Raw genomic sequence first — 17,098 nt, forward strand, 5'->3', positions numbered from 1 at the left:
CTCCCTTAGCATCTAAGTCACAGGTAGGACTCAGGTCCAAGACATCCACTGAGTGCCCCTGGACTAGGAGCTGGCCTACACAGACTCTGCCTATTGAAAGAGGATTTCAACTACCTCCAATACGATCTCAGTCCGTACTTCCTCACTGATGAAGTTCTTTCCAGCTCATCTCTTAACTACGGCAAAAGAATTAGCGAGCAAAGCATCCCCTGAGAACTGAAGCTACCCCTCAAGTAATAAGGACTATCCTGATGTCAGCAAGACACGACATGACTGACCCCAAGACAATGCTTCACCTGACCATCACTGCCCACCTGCATACGCCCACCGACCTTTGTCCCACACTTATCTCATATGAACCTGGAAGCATTTTTGGCACGTTGGAGACAGTCTTTGGGATTCTAGTCCCGTCTTCCCAGTGTTGGCCTCTCTGAAATAAATTCCCTATTTCACCACCACTCCTCTCTGTGCCTTTGGATTTTATCAGCAGTGAGTGGCAAACCTGGTCTGTTTGGGACCCCCTGTGCCCCAGTTACATCTTCTGGGAGGGGCCAAGAATCCTGCTTTCCCTATGCTGGGCAAGGCTGCCCCACTGATCCCCCCAACATGCACCCCACACTTCAGTGGGCTCACTGGAGTATTGCCCCAGGCTGGTCTTACTGCCCACCTTAGGAGAGTCCAGCCCCAGGTCCTGTCTGTAGGGTCAGCTGAGGCCTTGGACCTGCTCTCCTAGGAAGGTATGGGATGTGGCACGAGGGTGGGGAGGTGCTTCATTAGTTTCCTTTCTCTGTGTCTTTGTGTGGGGGTAGTGTCTGCCCCCTGGCTGGGTGATGTCTGCTGGCAGGTAGGTGGTGGTGGGGGGGGGGGGGGCGGGGAGGCAGGTATAAGGTAGTCAGAGGAGCATTTTTACTTTTAGACCTGGTCTCAAGGTATGGGATGGGAGTGGGTCCCTGGAGACCCTGAGCCACTGAGTTCCCTAATAAGCTTCCAGGGTGGGGAAACAGGCAGTGTGAAAACTGTCCTGAGGACCTGGTAAAACAGAGGGGATCCAGAGCCATTGCTCAGGGAGGACTTGCTGGTCTGAATGAATGCATGTGGGCCCTCCCCAATTACTCAGGGGAGACTCATCCTTCTCCTTCATTCCTACCGCTTAGTATTTCAGCACAAAAAGAATTTTACTTCTTGGCCTCAGGGAAGGGAGGTGGGGCTTCATGGAGAGCCCCTTTCTCCCACAGACACCTGGAACGCCCAGCCAGCCCACTCCTGCTGGAGGCTTTGTCGAAGGATCTGAGGGTCTGAAAGGAGTGGAACAGTCAGTGCCCACCTCCAGGGCAGGGCAGGGAGGAAACTGCTCAGCTGAGTCTGGTAAGATGCCCTGTAAGGAATGTGGATATCAGGGTTTCCCCCGATGGGGCACAGAACTGCACAGGTGAGGCCGTGAGAAACACAAGGCAGGCGGCGCAGCTCCTGTCTGCCAAGAAGCACAAGGGCTGATGGTGGGCTTCCAGTGGCTAGGCAAGCTTCTGAAGGACTGAGGGCCTACATGGTTTTCACTGAGGACCTGGGGTTCCCTTTCTCGTCCTGTATGGACACTTACTCTTAGCCCATCAGGGGGCTTCTATGCCAACTCTGGTGGGGGGTGTGTGTGCTGTGTCTGCCCTGCTTAGGGATGCAGTTGCACCGCCTGGAAGCCGGGTCTAGAAGCCATAGAGAAGATGTCAGGCAGGTAGACTCCAGGATTTTTGTGCTTTTTCCAATTTGAGATGGTCTCTGAACTGCTAACTGCAGCCCACAGCGCCGCCTCACCGTTTTGCCTTTGGACTTTGCTAACTAAGGCTATGGAGGAACTGAGGCCCCCGCTGCAAAACAAGTCAAACTGAACTTCCTGTGGGGGCAAGATGGGGCCTAACAGGCACTCAAACAGAGAGAGGGGCAGGAATTGCCCCAACCACTCCCAACCTGTGGAGCCAGGCAACCTCAGTGTCCCAGAAGGTCAAATGGGGAAAGAAACTGGAGCATTTGGAGGAGGGTGTGGGCGGGTTCAGGGGCAGGTGTACGAAGCTGTGTCGGAGGTGGGGGGGGGGGGCACGCGGTGGTGGCAGAGGGACTCTGCAGGGGGCAGAGGAGGGCGGCAGCCTCACCTGGACTTGGCCCTTCCCCATGATCCTGTCTGTGCTCTCGCCGTCCTCCTTGGTGATCTTTGTTTTGTTGTAACACTTTTCATAGCAGAGAATCCTCAAGGTCTGGGAGCCTTCCAGCTCAATCTCAAACTCCTGTAGCCCCAAGAAAGGAAAGTCCCTTGTTAACAGGTCCAATGACTTCCTTGCTGCCCCAAAAGGACCCATGACTTGAGACCCTGCTTACTTTAGTCCTGTGACAAAGACCCTCAGAAGCTACTTCCCTGTGAGCATCCCATTGTGGCTCAATCTGGATGCTTCTGGAAGCTCAGAATGCCTCTCACACTGAATCCAAACTCCCTAAGCTAGTATGTCAAAAGGCAGTCCCCATTCCCCCTGCATCAGAAGCTCATGGGTGCTGGTTATAAATGCAGATATTCTATGGACTTTGGGTGATAATGATGTCAGTGTAGGTTCATCGATTAGTTGGGGAGGCTGTGCATGTTTGGGGACAGTGGGCATATGGGAAATCTCTGTCCTTTCTGCTCTGGACCTAAAGCTGTGGACCTAAAGCTGCTCTATAAATTAAGTTTATTTGAAAGCGGGGAAGGAAATCGACCCATGGAGGTGATATAGGAGAGGAAAGAACCGTTCTTATAGGCTTTCGAGTTGTCTGCTGTGGGATGTGTGGTGTTGACTTTCTCCTCCATCACCACATGATGTCTTCAGTAAATTCTACATTTCACACCAGTGTTTTTGCAGGCACAGGTTCATGGTGGGGAAATGGAAGAGGGTGGGGGAAAAGAAAGGAGATATTTCTGAGCCTGCATGGGGGTGGGGAGGGTGTGTGTGTGCCAGGAATGTGTAACAGCCCTGATGATCCATATGCACACCCAGGGTGGCCACCAGGTGATGCTGGTCTGGAATCCTCCATGCCTCGGTTCCTTGAGCCTCTACTGCTGGTGCCTCCAGAACCCCTCCCTCATTGCCCCTGTCAGGTCATGCTCATTTACTCTCTGCAAAGCCTTTGATGGATCCGTCTGGCTGTGATGCTCCCTTGTCACGGCAGCCATCACCCTTTCTGCACAGATGCCCAGAGCTATAATGACTGGGTAATCCTATGGGCTCCCTGTGCCCCAGTCCTACTAAGGCAGCAAATCTGATGAGGAGAGTCATGGATGCCAAGAAAGGAGAGCTGGGTGCTGGCCCCATGGCTCTACCAGCCACATGACCCAAAGTGGACCAGACAGCCATTTGGTCTTAGCTTCTTCTTCTCCAAGGGAGCAGGTGGTTTGCTTTCCACCCACAGCCTCAAGCATGAGGCTTTCCTAGGCCACAGCTACTCTAGAAACTGGGAAATGGCATTCTCACAGATCTGGGGACTTCATCAATATTGGCTACTCTATAATCATTCCCACACTCCCAAAGGCTCAAGGTGAGATGGTGAGCAAGTTACACAACAGCCCTCCAAGGTGAAGGAGAACAGAGCAGCAAACTATACAAATCCCACACTCGGGACAGGCAAGTAGGGTCCCTACCCCAGCCCTCCCCTGGCAGAGCCCCAGGCTTCCAGAAACCAAGAGGGCTACAGAGCTCATTCCAACTTCCGAGGAAAAACAGTACGGAAATCTACCAAGTAAACTAAGCAATAACAAAGGCAGCACAAAAAACCCTTTTAAGTTTCTTTTCCAAAACCTTCTCCAGAAAAATAGGCTGTTTCTTTGTGATGGGGAGTGAAGGGGGTTGGATTCTCAGGAACACAGAGATAAAATCTCTTGGACTGGCCGCCCCCCCCTCCTCCCAGGAGATTCCTGGAATGCTGGTGGAATGTGGGCAGCGGAGGCGGAGGCGCCTGCCTGCGAGGAAAGACATTAGGGAGCCCAGGGCGGGTGGGGTGGGGGCGGTGTTCAGACTCTCCCCATGGAAAAGATCCTGGCCTGCCAGCCAGGGCCAACATACAAGACTTGCCTGGAAGTAGTGCCTCACCTCATTCCAGTTGGGCTCAGCTGTGTCTCTGTAAACGCGAGTCTTGGCTTTATTCACAAAATAACCGAAGGAATCAACCTCCAGGGTACAGTACAGATCTGTGGGAGGGCAACAAAGGGAAGGTGATCGTACTTTTCCATATTACCCGAATTTTCTATCAGAAGCAGGGGCTGTTTTTGTAGGGGGCCAAGGGCAGGCTGCCCCAAGATGGGCGGGCCACTGGGACAAGAAGATCATTCTGAGCTGAGAGCAATCAAGACCATCCGGGCTCAAGAGAAATTTTGCCCTTCCTGTAACTACACAGAAGAATCTAAATTGGGGGGTCTTTCCCAGAATAAGGGTTATTTGAGTGACCTACTGGTGAGGCAGGGCAAACATCTAGTTGTTAAATATCTGCTCTTCCTGTCGTCCTGTGAAGTGCATTCCTTTCCTCTGAAGCCCCAGACCTTTGCCCCCTTCTCCTAGGTTCAGGATGACATATATGCCTCATTTTGCCTGTCTTTGTAACTTCCATGTCTGTGTGGATTCCCAGCGTGTGTGCTATTAAGTTTAATTTTTTCCTGTTAGTTGGCCTTGAAGGGGACAGGAGTTCTTGCTCCTTGACATTTTCAAAATCAGAAAAAAAAAAAAAGTCATAAGTTCCTCTTCAAAGTAAAACAACACTGAAACCAATAACCAATATTGTACTGCACATTAACTAACTAGAATTTTAATAAAAATTTGGAAAAAATAAAGCAAAACACCAGTGGCCAGCATGGGCCCCAGCACCTCACGTGCAGATTCTGCCCCGTGTTACAGCTGAACCAGCACCTGTCAGAACGTGTGCTCACCTGGTCATTTGACAAATCCTGGCTAAAGCCTCTACGTGAGAACCCTATGGGTGATGACCTGGGCAGAGATGAACGTACCATCACCATCAGGGGGATGATGCACAGAGAAGGGTGGGGCTAGGGGAAGTGCCGACCACCTGCGCAGACCCTGCTGTGAGTTTACTAGGTCAACTGGGGCAAAGGGTGCTGCAGGCCAGGATGGGGCACCAAAAACAGCTCACTGCTGGGAGAATTGTGGGGTGCAGGGAGAGCGGAGGTAGGGACCAGGGAGGAGGCCACTCCCAGGGCCTGGATGAAGGGTGGGGCAGGTGGCCAGAGGTAATGAGGAAACTCCACGGACAGAGAATGTCATCTTACTGATATGGCCAGGGAACCAGATGGTGGTTTCTGGCCTAGCCACAGGGCAGAGAGGGTGGCATCTCTCACTGGGGCAGGGCATAAAATAAGAGAAACAAGTTTGGGAGCCCAAGTGATAGGTTCAGTTTGGGGATGTGGAGCGTAGAGTGTGGGACACTGGGGACTCAGACAGAAAGTAATAGAGGGAGGCCAGGAGAGAAGAGTGGGGATGGAGAGGCAGTTCCAGACATCAACTGCGCTGTTGATGGAAGGGTCCCTGGGCCTAGGAAGAGGGAGTGTATGCAGTGAGGGAGGAAGGCCTAGATGGAACCCTTGAAAACACCAGCATTTGTGTGAGAGGGGTGTGGAGCAGGTGCTCCCAGGGGACAATTACACCTATGTGACAACCTAATGGAGGTAAAATCTGCACACTGTACAATCCATCTGCTGTAAGTTTGAGGATTTTTAGTAAATCAGCATTGCCATTGTTGCAGAACACTGCCGCGCCCCCCCCCCCACCGCAAAAGGCCCTTTGGATCAACTACAGGCAAACCTCCTCACATCCCCAGTTCCAGGAAACCGCTGCTAGGCTTTGTCTCCAAATTTTGCCTTAGAAATTTCATACATGTGGAATGATACAACATGTAATCTTTTGCACCTGGTGTCTTTTTTTGGGAATAATTCTTTTGAGGTTCATCCCTATCGTTGCCTGTATCAGTACTCCATTCCTTTTTATTGCAGAATGGCGCTCTGTTGCATGGATGAACGTGTTATGTTTATCAGGCACATCCAAGTCTTTATACAGACGTGTTCTTATCTCTCTGGAATAAATACTTAAAAGCAGGGCTGCTGGGTCACGTGGTACGGGTGTGTTTAACTTTTTAAGAAAGTGTGAAACTGTCTTCCAGGGTGGCCAAACCATTTCACATCCTCACCAGCGGAGTGTCTGAGGGTTCCCATTTCTCCATATCCCCACCAACAGTCGTCACTGTGTACCTTTCTGGTCATCACCATCCTGGTGGGCATGAAGTGGAACCTCAATGTGGTTTTATTTATTTATTTTTTAATGTTGATTTTTTAGAAGGTGCAAGTGGGATAGGGGTGGAGACAGAGGATCTGAAGTGGGCTCTGTGCTGACAGCAGTGAGACTGATGTGGGGCTGGAACTCACAAACTGTGAGATCATGACCGGAGCCTAAGCTGAACGCTGAACCAACTGAGCCACCCAGGTGCCCCCTCACTGTGGTTTTAGTTTACATTTCCCTATGACCGTGAGCATCTTCCCACGCGCTTCTTAGCTACTTGTATTTCTTTGGTGAAGTGTCTATTCAAATCTTTTGCTCATTTTATTTTATGTTTAATTTTTTTTAATGTTTATTTATTTTTGAGACAATGCGAGAGACAGAGTGCAAGCAGTGGAGGGGCAGACAGAGACAGACACAGAATCTGAAGCGGGCTCTAGGCTCTGAGCTGTCAGCCCAGAGCCTGGCGGGGCTCGAACTCACGAACTGTGAGATCATGACCTGAGCCGATGTCGGACACTTAATCAACTGAGCCACTCAGGCACCCCTATCTTTTGCTCATTTTAAAAAACTGGCTTGTCTCCTTAGCACTGAGGTCTAAGAGTTCTCTAATATGCTCTGAATACAAGTCCCATATCATGTATATATGGTTTGTAAATATTGTCTTCTATGCTGTGGCTTGTCAGGGATTTCTTGTTTAGTTTTGCAGCATCAGTGGGACAGGTCAATAGCACAGTGCCTGTCCTCTGTCCTCCTAAGAGGGACGATGAGGACTTGTTTGGAGTGCCATTCTGAGAGACACAGTATGTGCCACCCTGGACTGAAATGCAACCAGCCCTCACTGATCTGACAGCTTGAGTAGCTGAGAGGCGTTCCCTGCCTGGGAGGGGAAGGATGAAAAGGGTAACCAGTCAGCTGTCAGCAGCCAAATCTACTCTACTGGCTGGGTCAAAGTGCTCCCTGCAGCCCTCCTTGCCTGGAACTCAGGCTGTATTTCCTGGCTACAGAAAACGCCAGTGCCTGCAATTACAAGACCCACCTGCAGGGGGCAACTCACCAGCTCACACATCCCGTCCACAGACCAAAGAAGGCAACGGTCCGCTCTGGGTATCAACCAGCACAGGACCTCATCCGGTTAAGGGCCAAAGGCACCTGATGATATTCTGAGCCACGACCCTGGTTCCAGGGTCCACAGCCTCCAGCTTGGTGCCCTGTCACCTTCTTCCTCAAAGTAACCACTTACTTGAACTCTGCTTAAAGCCGCTGGCGGAGTGGACGATGACATTGAGAAATCCATAGAGCCCCGGAGATTCATCATCTGCGCAAGAGACCAAAGAGGTGAGCATCGTTCTCCTGAGGGAGGCAAATGACAGGCTGTGCTTCAAAATCAACCCTCAATGGGAGGGTTTGCCATTTGCTCAGCATGGGGCCAGGTGATGTCATGAGCCAGAAACACAACCATTGTAGCCTCTGTCTCAGGGGTCTTAGGATCTGAGTTGGGTTTACAACACAGGCAGACCAGGGACTGGGTTGAAACACAGTAAGGTTCTCAGGACAGGAGAGGGGAAGGGTAGGGTGTGTCATGTGACATGCATGTTGTCATGTGAGGAGTGGCATGTGACATGTGTGCATGTGCACAAGCACATACCTATGAGCGGGAATGAGTGTACATAAGTGTGTGTGCAAGTGAATGCAAAACACAGCATGACCAAAGGTGTGGGTGGGAAGCGCCTGGCTGGGAGGACAGGGGTGCAGGACCAAACCCAAAGCACAGAGGATCCGAGATGTGTCATGTGACCAGGCACAAAGTCATGGGGACAGACCACCCCTGACCCATCCCATCTACCCCTGGGAGGGGCCAACAGGCCCTATGCAGCACACACATTCTGTCAGGATGAAAACCCATGGTCTCACAGACAGTGCTGGCAGCAGAAAGGGACAGCAGCCCTTGTGAGGACAGCCCACCTTCTTTGTTGATGGTCAGTGGAATGCTGTGGACGGTCTGAAGTTTGACACACGAATTGGTCAACATCTGCAGCTCCACGGATGTTAGGGAGAAACTTTTGAAACCTGAAGAAAGTGGAACCCAGGTACATCAGCCAGCCAGTCTGCATGGCTCCTCAGACTCCAGGGACACCCAGAGGGCCTTCTCCAATGTCCCTGCACTGGACCTGTACCACACCCTGGTGAGGAGCTGTGATGGCCAGGAGGGGGTGATCTGCTCCCACGAGAGGAGCTGGTAAGTGGCCAAGCAAGGTGTGGCTTTGGCCCAGGCTGGGTTTGGCTGGTGGGGACGGGATTAGCATAATGCTTGCAAACCCATGAGCTGGCCAGGCAACTGTGAGAGGTGACCTGCAGAACCTTCCTGTGGGGTATCCCCCCACAGACACCCAGTACAGCCCTGCCCTGCACTCTGCTAATGAGGGCTCCCCATCCCCACCCGGTGAGGAAAAGGGGTTTATTTCTGTTACAGTGCTGAGCAGAGAATAGATGCTGACATGCTGCAAATGGTTGGGGTCCCCTGGTTACAAAAGGAAACCCGGGACATGAGCATGGATGGGCAGGGCAGCAGGCACCGGCCATCAGAGCTGCCAGGAGTGCCTCGTCTTCCAGGACACAGGGGCACTGTGGGGGGTGGCGGTGGGGGGAACTGGCTCAGCACATGCACGGATGATAAGCTTGGGGGGTAGGGAGCTCAGGACAGGGCAGAGGCATGTGGGGCTCCCAGTCCACCTGGGACATGGTGCTCAGCCTGGCTCTCTCTGCAGACACTCTCAGAACAGTGGGCACACAGAGTGCACATGGGAACCTCTTAACAAGACAGCTCAGGAATCCCAAACTATACAGCTGGGGGGCAGAGGAAGGAAACAGGACCTGTGGCAGAGTCTCTCTTCCCACCCCTGAAGACGGCCAGTCAGAACCAGGGGCAGCTCTGAGCTTGGGAGAAGCAGGAAAGAACAGCTAAGAGAGGGAAGCGCCCAGGGAATGGACTGCCCCAGACAGGAGCAAGCACCCTATCCTAAGAGTGGTCAAGTGCTGGCCCCTCAGATAGCGGAGAGGGGCCAGCACAGTGTGGCTGTGCAGGCTGGTCCAGCCAAGAGCTCCTTTGGCAATGGCACCTGCTGAGGGGACAGGCAAGAGTGCAGGGAGAGCCACAGGGAGCAGGCAGGTTCAGGAGGCAGGCAGGGCATTGGGGGAAGGCATGGGTGGGGGGGTGGTGGGAAAGAAGGGTTCATAGGGGAGGTCAGAAAGTGGGAGGGGGTGATGCACAGGGGATGTGGGGGAGGCCTTGGAAAGGGGGTACAGGGGGTAGGGCCCTGGCAGGAGCTCCTGACCAATTTATTTTCTGAATCAGAGCTCCCTGTAGCTTCTCACTTGGATAAGAGTGCCACTGCCCAGCTCCTTAGGAAGAAAGAAAAGGCTTGAAACCACAGGAGGAGATGAGCATCCAGGCCTGAGGTTCTAAGCCTCTACATGCGGATGCCACTTACACTTCTTCTGCTGCTCCCGGATGTTCTCTCTCCACTCAGCACGCTCATAGTCAGATGAGATGAGGAATGTGTAACTCTAGGGGGTGAGAAGGAGAATACACCCTGGTTACCTCCACTGCAGCTCAGGCACCCACATAGAGTCCTGCAGTGCACCCCTCCAAGGCACACCTTGGGGCCAGAGACTGGCTGGAGCCTGGTGGCTGAGTGTGCTCACGGCTTGGCTCATGCTTCTGGCACTCTCCACCCTTCCTGCCAGCTGGGCTTCAGGCCATAGCTCCTATGCCCTGGGCAGCTCTGCCTCTGGCACCAGCCCCCCTGCCTGGACTGCCTGGGCCAGGGCATGACATGTTGTAGCTTAGGGGCCACAGAGAAGGTTAGCAGGTGGGATCTGCAGAGGCCAATGCCACTTTGACTGACCACCTGTGTCTAACACACAAGCCCTGAGCTGCGACCCAGAGACAAGGCTCCTGCAGAGCCCACCAGCTGCCTCTGCTAGCTGCACGCTGACAGCTATGTGTGATGCCCACAGCCCCAGAGGGAGAGGCCCGGGCTCCAGATGGCACCAGGAGCCAGACTCAGGAGAGAAGGTACCTCGCAGGTTCACAAGGTCCCTGGACAGAATCCCTGTACGAAGAGCCCGGTCTGCACAGATCTGTGAACCCCCTGCCCTATTTGAACTTCTTGGAGACGCTGTTACCTCCCAGCTGTGGGGGTTGAGCCAGCTGTCAGTCAATCTGGGGGGCTCCGGCCTAAAGCACCAGTCAGAGGGACACATGGGCCTGGGTGCGCTATACTGAACAAGTGTCTCTTGGCATGGGAACATTCTCCAGAAGAAGAGGGCTGCTGTTGTAGAGGCCACACAGGAGCCAGAGACCACAGCTGCCACACAGCTGGGTGGTGAGTCTCGGCCACAGCACAGTGAGATTCTAGATAGACGGGAGCCAGGGGCACTCACCTTGCCATTGCGGTTGTGCACCCTGAAGGCCATGCTGGGGGACATAAGCAGGAGCAGTGACTCTTGCTCTGAAAGCTTCTTCTTCAGCCTCTCGATGGCCTTGCTGCCCTTGTTTGCTCTCTGTGGGGAGAGCCACATGATCACATTTCCATTCTGGGGGCCCCTTGTTACCCGTTCCTGCCTGGCCCAGTCCCACTGCCCCCGGTGCCTCCCTCAACCTGCTCGGTTTGTGGTGTAGTAGGCCAGCAGGTGGGTGAGGGTTGAGGAGGCCCCTGTCCTGCTGAGCCCACCTCAGCCAGGCATCCCTGAGCTGAAGCCCAACCTTCTGGGGACCCACTTTGTCTGTGGCCACCACATAGTACCTGCTCTGGCCGGGCCTAATCCTACACTTGAATGCCCCATCTTCACTGCTCCTCAAGTCTTGTAAACCTCTCCAGAAACAATTGGGGGACGGTCTAGGGTGGGCTGAAGGGGCTGTTCCCCCACCTGGAATGCTGTCCCCATTAGGGCAGCTGAACACCCCTCCTACCCCCCATGCAGGATGGCTCCAAGCTTGACGGCGGGCTCACAGGGGTCCCAGCAGGCCCCAGGCTCCAGGTGTGGGTCAGATACTTGTGTGCAAGGGGCTGCTGCCACTCAAGCTGCAGAGCCCAGCCTTGCTCCTTTCCAGCTGGTCTCACCTTCTCTCTCTGGATATCATTCTTGATCTGGGATATCTTGATCTTCATGGCATCCAACTCCTCGTCCAGCACCAGGGGGATGTTGGGAGCCGCCTCCGACTCATCCACTGTCTGGAAGCTGAGATCCGTGAGCGGGATGTACCATTTGCAGTCATACTGCTGGGTTTTGCTGAGTGAGGAAACCACACGTTAACACTCTGCTTTCCTTCGCTAACGTCATTGTTTTCAAGAGCCGGGAAACCCCAAGTTTGGGGCTTGCGCAGTTTACCTGAACTTAAAACCTAGCTTGTGGTCCATGTAGCAGGCTGGCATAAGGCCATCGGCAGACACTGGTGACCCTGGGAATGGGCACTCTGCACATGTGACTTAGGCCAGGTCCACCTTATCCTGGGCTGATGGTGGCAGCTCCCTGGCTCCCTGACGTGGGAGCATATCGGGCAATCCACTGGCAGGACAGGACTGCAGACACCCACAGAGCTGTAGAGTTTGAGGGGCTACAGATCTACCAGGGGTAATCCTCTGCCTTGACAGAAGGGGAAACTGAGGCTCTCTTCTGAGGTGACTGATTTAAATCTGCTCAGAACGGGGGAAAGAGACTAGCTCTGGTCTTTCCCAACATAACCTTCTTTCCTCCATTCCAGCTGGTGCAACCTGCGTGATCTGAGTCCCAGGAAGAGGTGTGTGTGTGTGGTGGGGGAGCACCTGCAGCCTAGGCTGAGAACAATTTAGAAGCTCTCACAGGTATGGGGAGACAAAATACAGTGATGGTCTAGTGATACCGGCCCCACTCTGCCAGCCTGTACTAGACCCTGCAGCTCGCTGTCCTGCCACTTACTCTTCCTGGGTCATGACATGACAGTTGCCCAACAGTACCTTGTCAGGTAGGTCCCCCTTTTTTTCTTTTAATGTTTACTTATTTTTGAGAGAGAGCTAGAGATAGAGCACAAGTGGGGGAGAGGCAGAGACGGAGACACAGAATCTGAAGCAGGCTCCAGGCTCTGAGCTGTCAGCACAGAGCCCGACGTGGTGCTGGAACTCATAAACCTTGAGATCATGACCTGAGCCAAAGTTGGACGCTTAACCAACTGAGCCACCCAGGCACCCCGATCCCCCTTTTATCTATAGGAGGCAATAGGCTGGTCACTGATCCTGAACTAGACTGTCTCCAGGTTGTTAATGATGATCTTTAACCCTGAGCCTGGCATCATGGCCAGTTGGAAACAATGTAACTTAAAGAGTATATCCTGACCACATAGTTACAGAACTCTTTAGGCTCATGTCACAAGAGAAAAACAAAAGCCAGGTTTCGTCCATCTGTGAAACCCACCCTGTCCTCCTGACCCCAAGACCCTTCCCACCCGGCAGGATGGGCGCCATGTAGTCACTCACCCTCCACTCTGCTTCTTCAGCTTGGTGCAGAGGAGCAGGTCGGTGAACAGGAAGACGTGGCGCAGCTTGCGGGCCCCCTCCACCAGCTCCACCATGAAGCTGTCCTTTAGCAGCTGCCGGTGCTATAGGGGGGGCAGGGGGATGGTGCGGGCTCGAGTTAGGGCAGTGGGCCAACAGGGGGGCAGGCCCTCACACCCTCAGCCTCCTACTTTCAGGCCCACTCTCCAGTGCTCCCTCTGTCTCAGCGAACACTACACTACACTACACTTTCCTCTTTGTTCAGTAAAGTTTCTTGAGTGCTTGGCCTGTTGAGGAGGGTGAGTGGATAGAGTACCAGCCATTGGCTTGGAGGCTGGGGAGGGGGAACACTATAGCTACGTTGATGGCCTGCAGAGAAAATGATGGCAGGAAAAACCCCTGTGGGCAGGGCGGTCCACGCCTCTCCGAGACAGCAACTGGAGACCCAGAATGGGCAATAGGCCAGCCATGTGAAGGACATTCTTGTAGAGGGACCATTATAACCCAGGCCTGTGGCTAGAAGAGCTTGGTGCTCCAGGCATGGGTGGGGCAGCCTGGTGAGTGGAGAGGAGGTGGGCCCAGAACACTTTAAGGGGGCAGCCCCGACAATCATGGTAGAGGCTGGACTTAGTTTTCTGTTTTTGTTTTTTAAAGTTTATTTATTTATTTTGAGAGAGAGAGAAGGTGTGAGTGGGGGAGGAGCAGAGAGGAGAGAGCGAGAATCTCAAGGAGGCTCAGTGCTACCAGTGTGGAGCCCGATGCAGGGCTCGAACCCACAAACTATGAGATCATGACCTGAGCTGAAGTCAGACGCTTAACCAACGGAGCCACCCAGGTGCCCCTGGACTTAATTCGAGGGCAATAGGAAGCTGAGTAGTGTGCCTACAGATGGGACTCCATGCTCTAATCTTTCTAAGGTCAGTGCCCACTGACAGGCAGAAGCCCACATAGGATGCCTGGATTCCGACAGCCTGAGTCTGAGGTGACCTTCGCAGGGTCCACTGGACCTAGACCTAGAAGGGGGATGCGAGGCACTAGCCCACCAGCAAGCTACACGCCTCTGCACCCGGGTACTTCATCTGAAAGACCAGAACATTCCCACTGGGTCACACAGCTCCAGGGGTGGCTGAATGCCGTGAATGGCACACCAAGGTAAGTCAGTAATTCATCTGAAAAACAGTGCCCAGAACCTCATGTGGGTCAATGCTGTGCCATGCCAAGGACACCAAGACAGGACGAGAGGCTGACGTGGTGAGCCTTTCCTTTCCCCGAGCACATTCCAAGTATGCTGTGCAAGCAAGTACATGGCCTGCTCATTGGATGGGATCCCCAGAACACCCTGTGGGCAGGTCCTTAGGCACATTTCACAGGTGAGAAATGGGAGCCTCAGATAGGTTTACCACCTGTCCCAGGCAGCACAGTGAGCGAGCAAGCAGCAACGCTGAGCAGTCTGTCCTTGGGAACTCACAAGCCCAGGGGAGAGAGACCAGGTGCTTAGAGGCAACCCAGCCAGTCTGGCTCCAGGGAAGGCCCCCCAGAGAGGGTGACTCTCCACTTCTCACTGTGATGGCCAGGGAAGGGTCTGGAGGATCAGGTACATATATAAGAGTGGGCAAAGACCCATAGCATCGCCCCAGCAAGAGGCATCTCCAACGCCCCGTGAACTTGGCAGGCCCACACGCCTGGCTCCGCTGCGACCTGCAGCCTCAGAGTTGTCTCGGGGAGTATCTGCCTCCCTGAACTTTCCCATACTCTCTGCGAGAGCTGGAGCCAGCAGGGCTGCCCAGAAGCAAGTATAGCTTGGGCTGGGCCCCAACACTCCCAGGTGCAAAGGCCACACGTCATTGTCGCATTCAGCTTGGCTCACAATGGCCAGCTGGGTCCTGGCTACAGAGAGCAAATGATTTAAATGGGAGAGCATGAGTGGAAGGGCTGGAAGGCTGCCTGTGTGCCAAGGCCATGACTCATTGTCACTCACCCTGTGCCTGCCAGCCATGGGCAGACAGCCCACCTGGCATTGACACCCACAGGAAGCAAAAAAGTGTGCACCTGGAGAAATGTCCACACAGAGCTGGAGACCCTGGGGTAAACCTGACTGCTGGGTCCTCACTGGGGAGCAGGTCTGAGACGGGTCCTGGGACCCTGAAGTCCCAGAGGAATGAGTGGACACATGCCCCCTCAGCAGGGACAGGACAGAGGGTCTTCCAGCCCAGGGGGCAGGGACCAAGGGACCTTCTGTGATGAAACATGGATCCTTTCTCCATACAAAGGGGCTGAGCTTCTGGCCACCACCAGCAGAGGGCCCCCTATGTCCAGCTCAGAAGTAGACTCCTCCCCTCTGCCAACAGGTCAGAAATGCCCAGAATCCAGGCAGTGACCACCCTCCACACACCAGCTGGCCCACCTTTTCTCCCTGCGAGGTCCTGTTGCTCACACATTCAGCTGCAGTGTCACATTCATCCTCCACAGGATCATTGAGTGTCACCCTGGTGCTTGTGGCAGCCCACACACCTGCCTTGCTGTGTTGAGAGGACATATGGCTGGCTGACTGTGGGGAGCACACAGGTGCCCCGAGGGCTCAGACTGCAGCCTTGGGAGGCTGTGATGGGCTGACCCTGTTCTGATACTGTGACAGTCGCCAGGCCCCTCCCCATGAACGCTTGCCTGTGCAAACCCTCATCTTTTTATGAGAAATCCCAAAGCTGAGGGCACCCTGATACTTCCCCCGAAGCATCCCAGTCCAAACCCTGCTCTGGGCCACACTCTGTCTCCAAGGGCCATGCAGAGCATGTGAATCATGCGTGTCACCTGCCAGACCCTGGCAGCGTGGGTGGTGAACAGCAGTGGCTCTTCAGAGTAAGGCTCATTCACTGTGAGTTTTCCCTGTCATGTCACAGTTGGCCTCCCTCCCGAGGAGGCACAGGGCCTTGCTTCTGAACCCCAGTCCACCCTGGGTCTTGCAGCATGCCCAAACAGAAAATACCCAGCCAATGGGCAGGAGGGGGTTCCCAGCCCCAAGAAAACAGGCCCCCAATTACCATGCTGGCAGATCCACAAAGGGAGTCTGGACCCTGGCACAGAGACCAGAGCCAAGGGAACAGGAGGGCAGCAGACTGATGGAGTGTGAGGGAGATGGGGGCTGGACATCACTCTGTCTCTATCCATATTTCCCCAGGCCCAGGGGTGGACCTGAGGCACAGACTCTTAAGGCTGGTGGTCCCATCCTGATGGACAGTCTAGGGCCCTGACCCCTGGGTAGATGCCACATCTTGACTATGGAGGTCAGCCAGCCTGGGCCTGGGATCAGCCCTGCTCAGAGCCCAGCTCTAAGCCATACGCTGAGGAAGGATCCTGCTGCTGAAACAAGCCCATGAAGAAACAGCAACAAATCCCCATCTGCACCCACGCAATTTCAGGAAAGAGAGAGGCCAAGGGTAGATGATCGTGGAGGAGGACAGAAATGAAAGGAGGGATGGACAAGCTGCAGGTCCAACAGAGAGCTTGTGAAGGGATGCTCGGCCCTTTGATCGAGGCATCTGAGAGGCTGCTGGACCCTATGGCCATCACTTGGGTCTCTTCTCAGAACCCTGGCTTCTGCAGGGACACCCTGACAGCCCACATGGGACCAGTGTAGAGCCAGGAGACCTGTGCCTGCCCAGGAGACAGCCCTCTCAAAAATGATCACGAGCCCTAACCCCAGGGCCTCAGAACCAGTACGACTTCCAGTCTGGCCCACCTGTCAGGTCCTCCCGGGGCCACAGGCAGGGCCACAGCCTGGGCTGCACCTGGGTCACAGTTCCATAGCACTGTGGGCTGTGGTCTAAAGATGGTATGACGTCAAGTGGCTGGTAAGGACTGTCCCTTTGACTCAGCATCTCATGCAGAGCAAACACGCCTAGGTAGAGCTGTAGGGAGAGAGCTAGAACCCGCTGGACCCCAGGACAGGGTAGCATGATGCTTCTTGAGGTCTGAGGGACAGTGACTCAGAAGAGCCAGCTTGCTGGGCTCATAGGAATGTGTGTGAAAGAGAATCCATGTGTCTCTGTGTCTCTTTGTGTGCATCCCCAAGTAGGCAGGCATGTTTGTGTGTGTGTGTGTGTGTGTGTGTGTGTGTGTGTGCGTGCGTCCCTGTTGGTGTGTGTCCAACTAATCTCTTTGTGTGTCCCATGTATATGTCTCTGTGTGTCCCCTGTGTGTATCCCTGTGTCTGTGACCACATGTGTGGGTCATGTTCCTGTGTTTCTGTATGTCCTTCTGTATGTTTCCATGCCCCTG

General features: G+C 54.0%; 1 protein-coding gene across 2 annotated transcripts in view; it reads right to left on the reverse strand.

The window, feature by feature from the left end:
• BCR (BCR activator of RhoGEF and GTPase) overlaps nt 1-17,098 on the reverse strand; it is a 129,245-nt gene that overhangs the window by 17,854 nt on the left and 94,293 nt on the right. For both annotated transcript variants that reach the window (XM_025933583.2, XM_086681980.1), the window contains exons 9-16: nt 12,806-12,927; nt 11,417-11,585; nt 10,737-10,856; nt 9,782-9,857; nt 8,256-8,360; nt 7,534-7,608; nt 4,104-4,201; nt 2,142-2,273 (exon numbers count right to left, since the gene is read on the reverse strand). In XM_025933583.2, the coding sequence (XP_025789368.2) occupies nt 2,142-2,273; nt 4,104-4,201; nt 7,534-7,608; nt 8,256-8,360; nt 9,782-9,857; nt 10,737-10,856; nt 11,417-11,585; nt 12,806-12,927 (897 nt within the window). The remainder of the gene's footprint in view (nt 1-2,141; nt 2,274-4,103; nt 4,202-7,533; nt 7,609-8,255; nt 8,361-9,781; nt 9,858-10,736; nt 10,857-11,416; nt 11,586-12,805; nt 12,928-17,098) is intronic.

This window comes from Puma concolor, chromosome D3 (genome assembly GCF_028749965.1).
Source record: "Puma concolor isolate L17-30 chromosome D3, mPumCon1.1.hap2, whole genome shotgun sequence".
Taxonomy (NCBI): domain Eukaryota; kingdom Metazoa; phylum Chordata; class Mammalia; order Carnivora; family Felidae; genus Puma; species Puma concolor.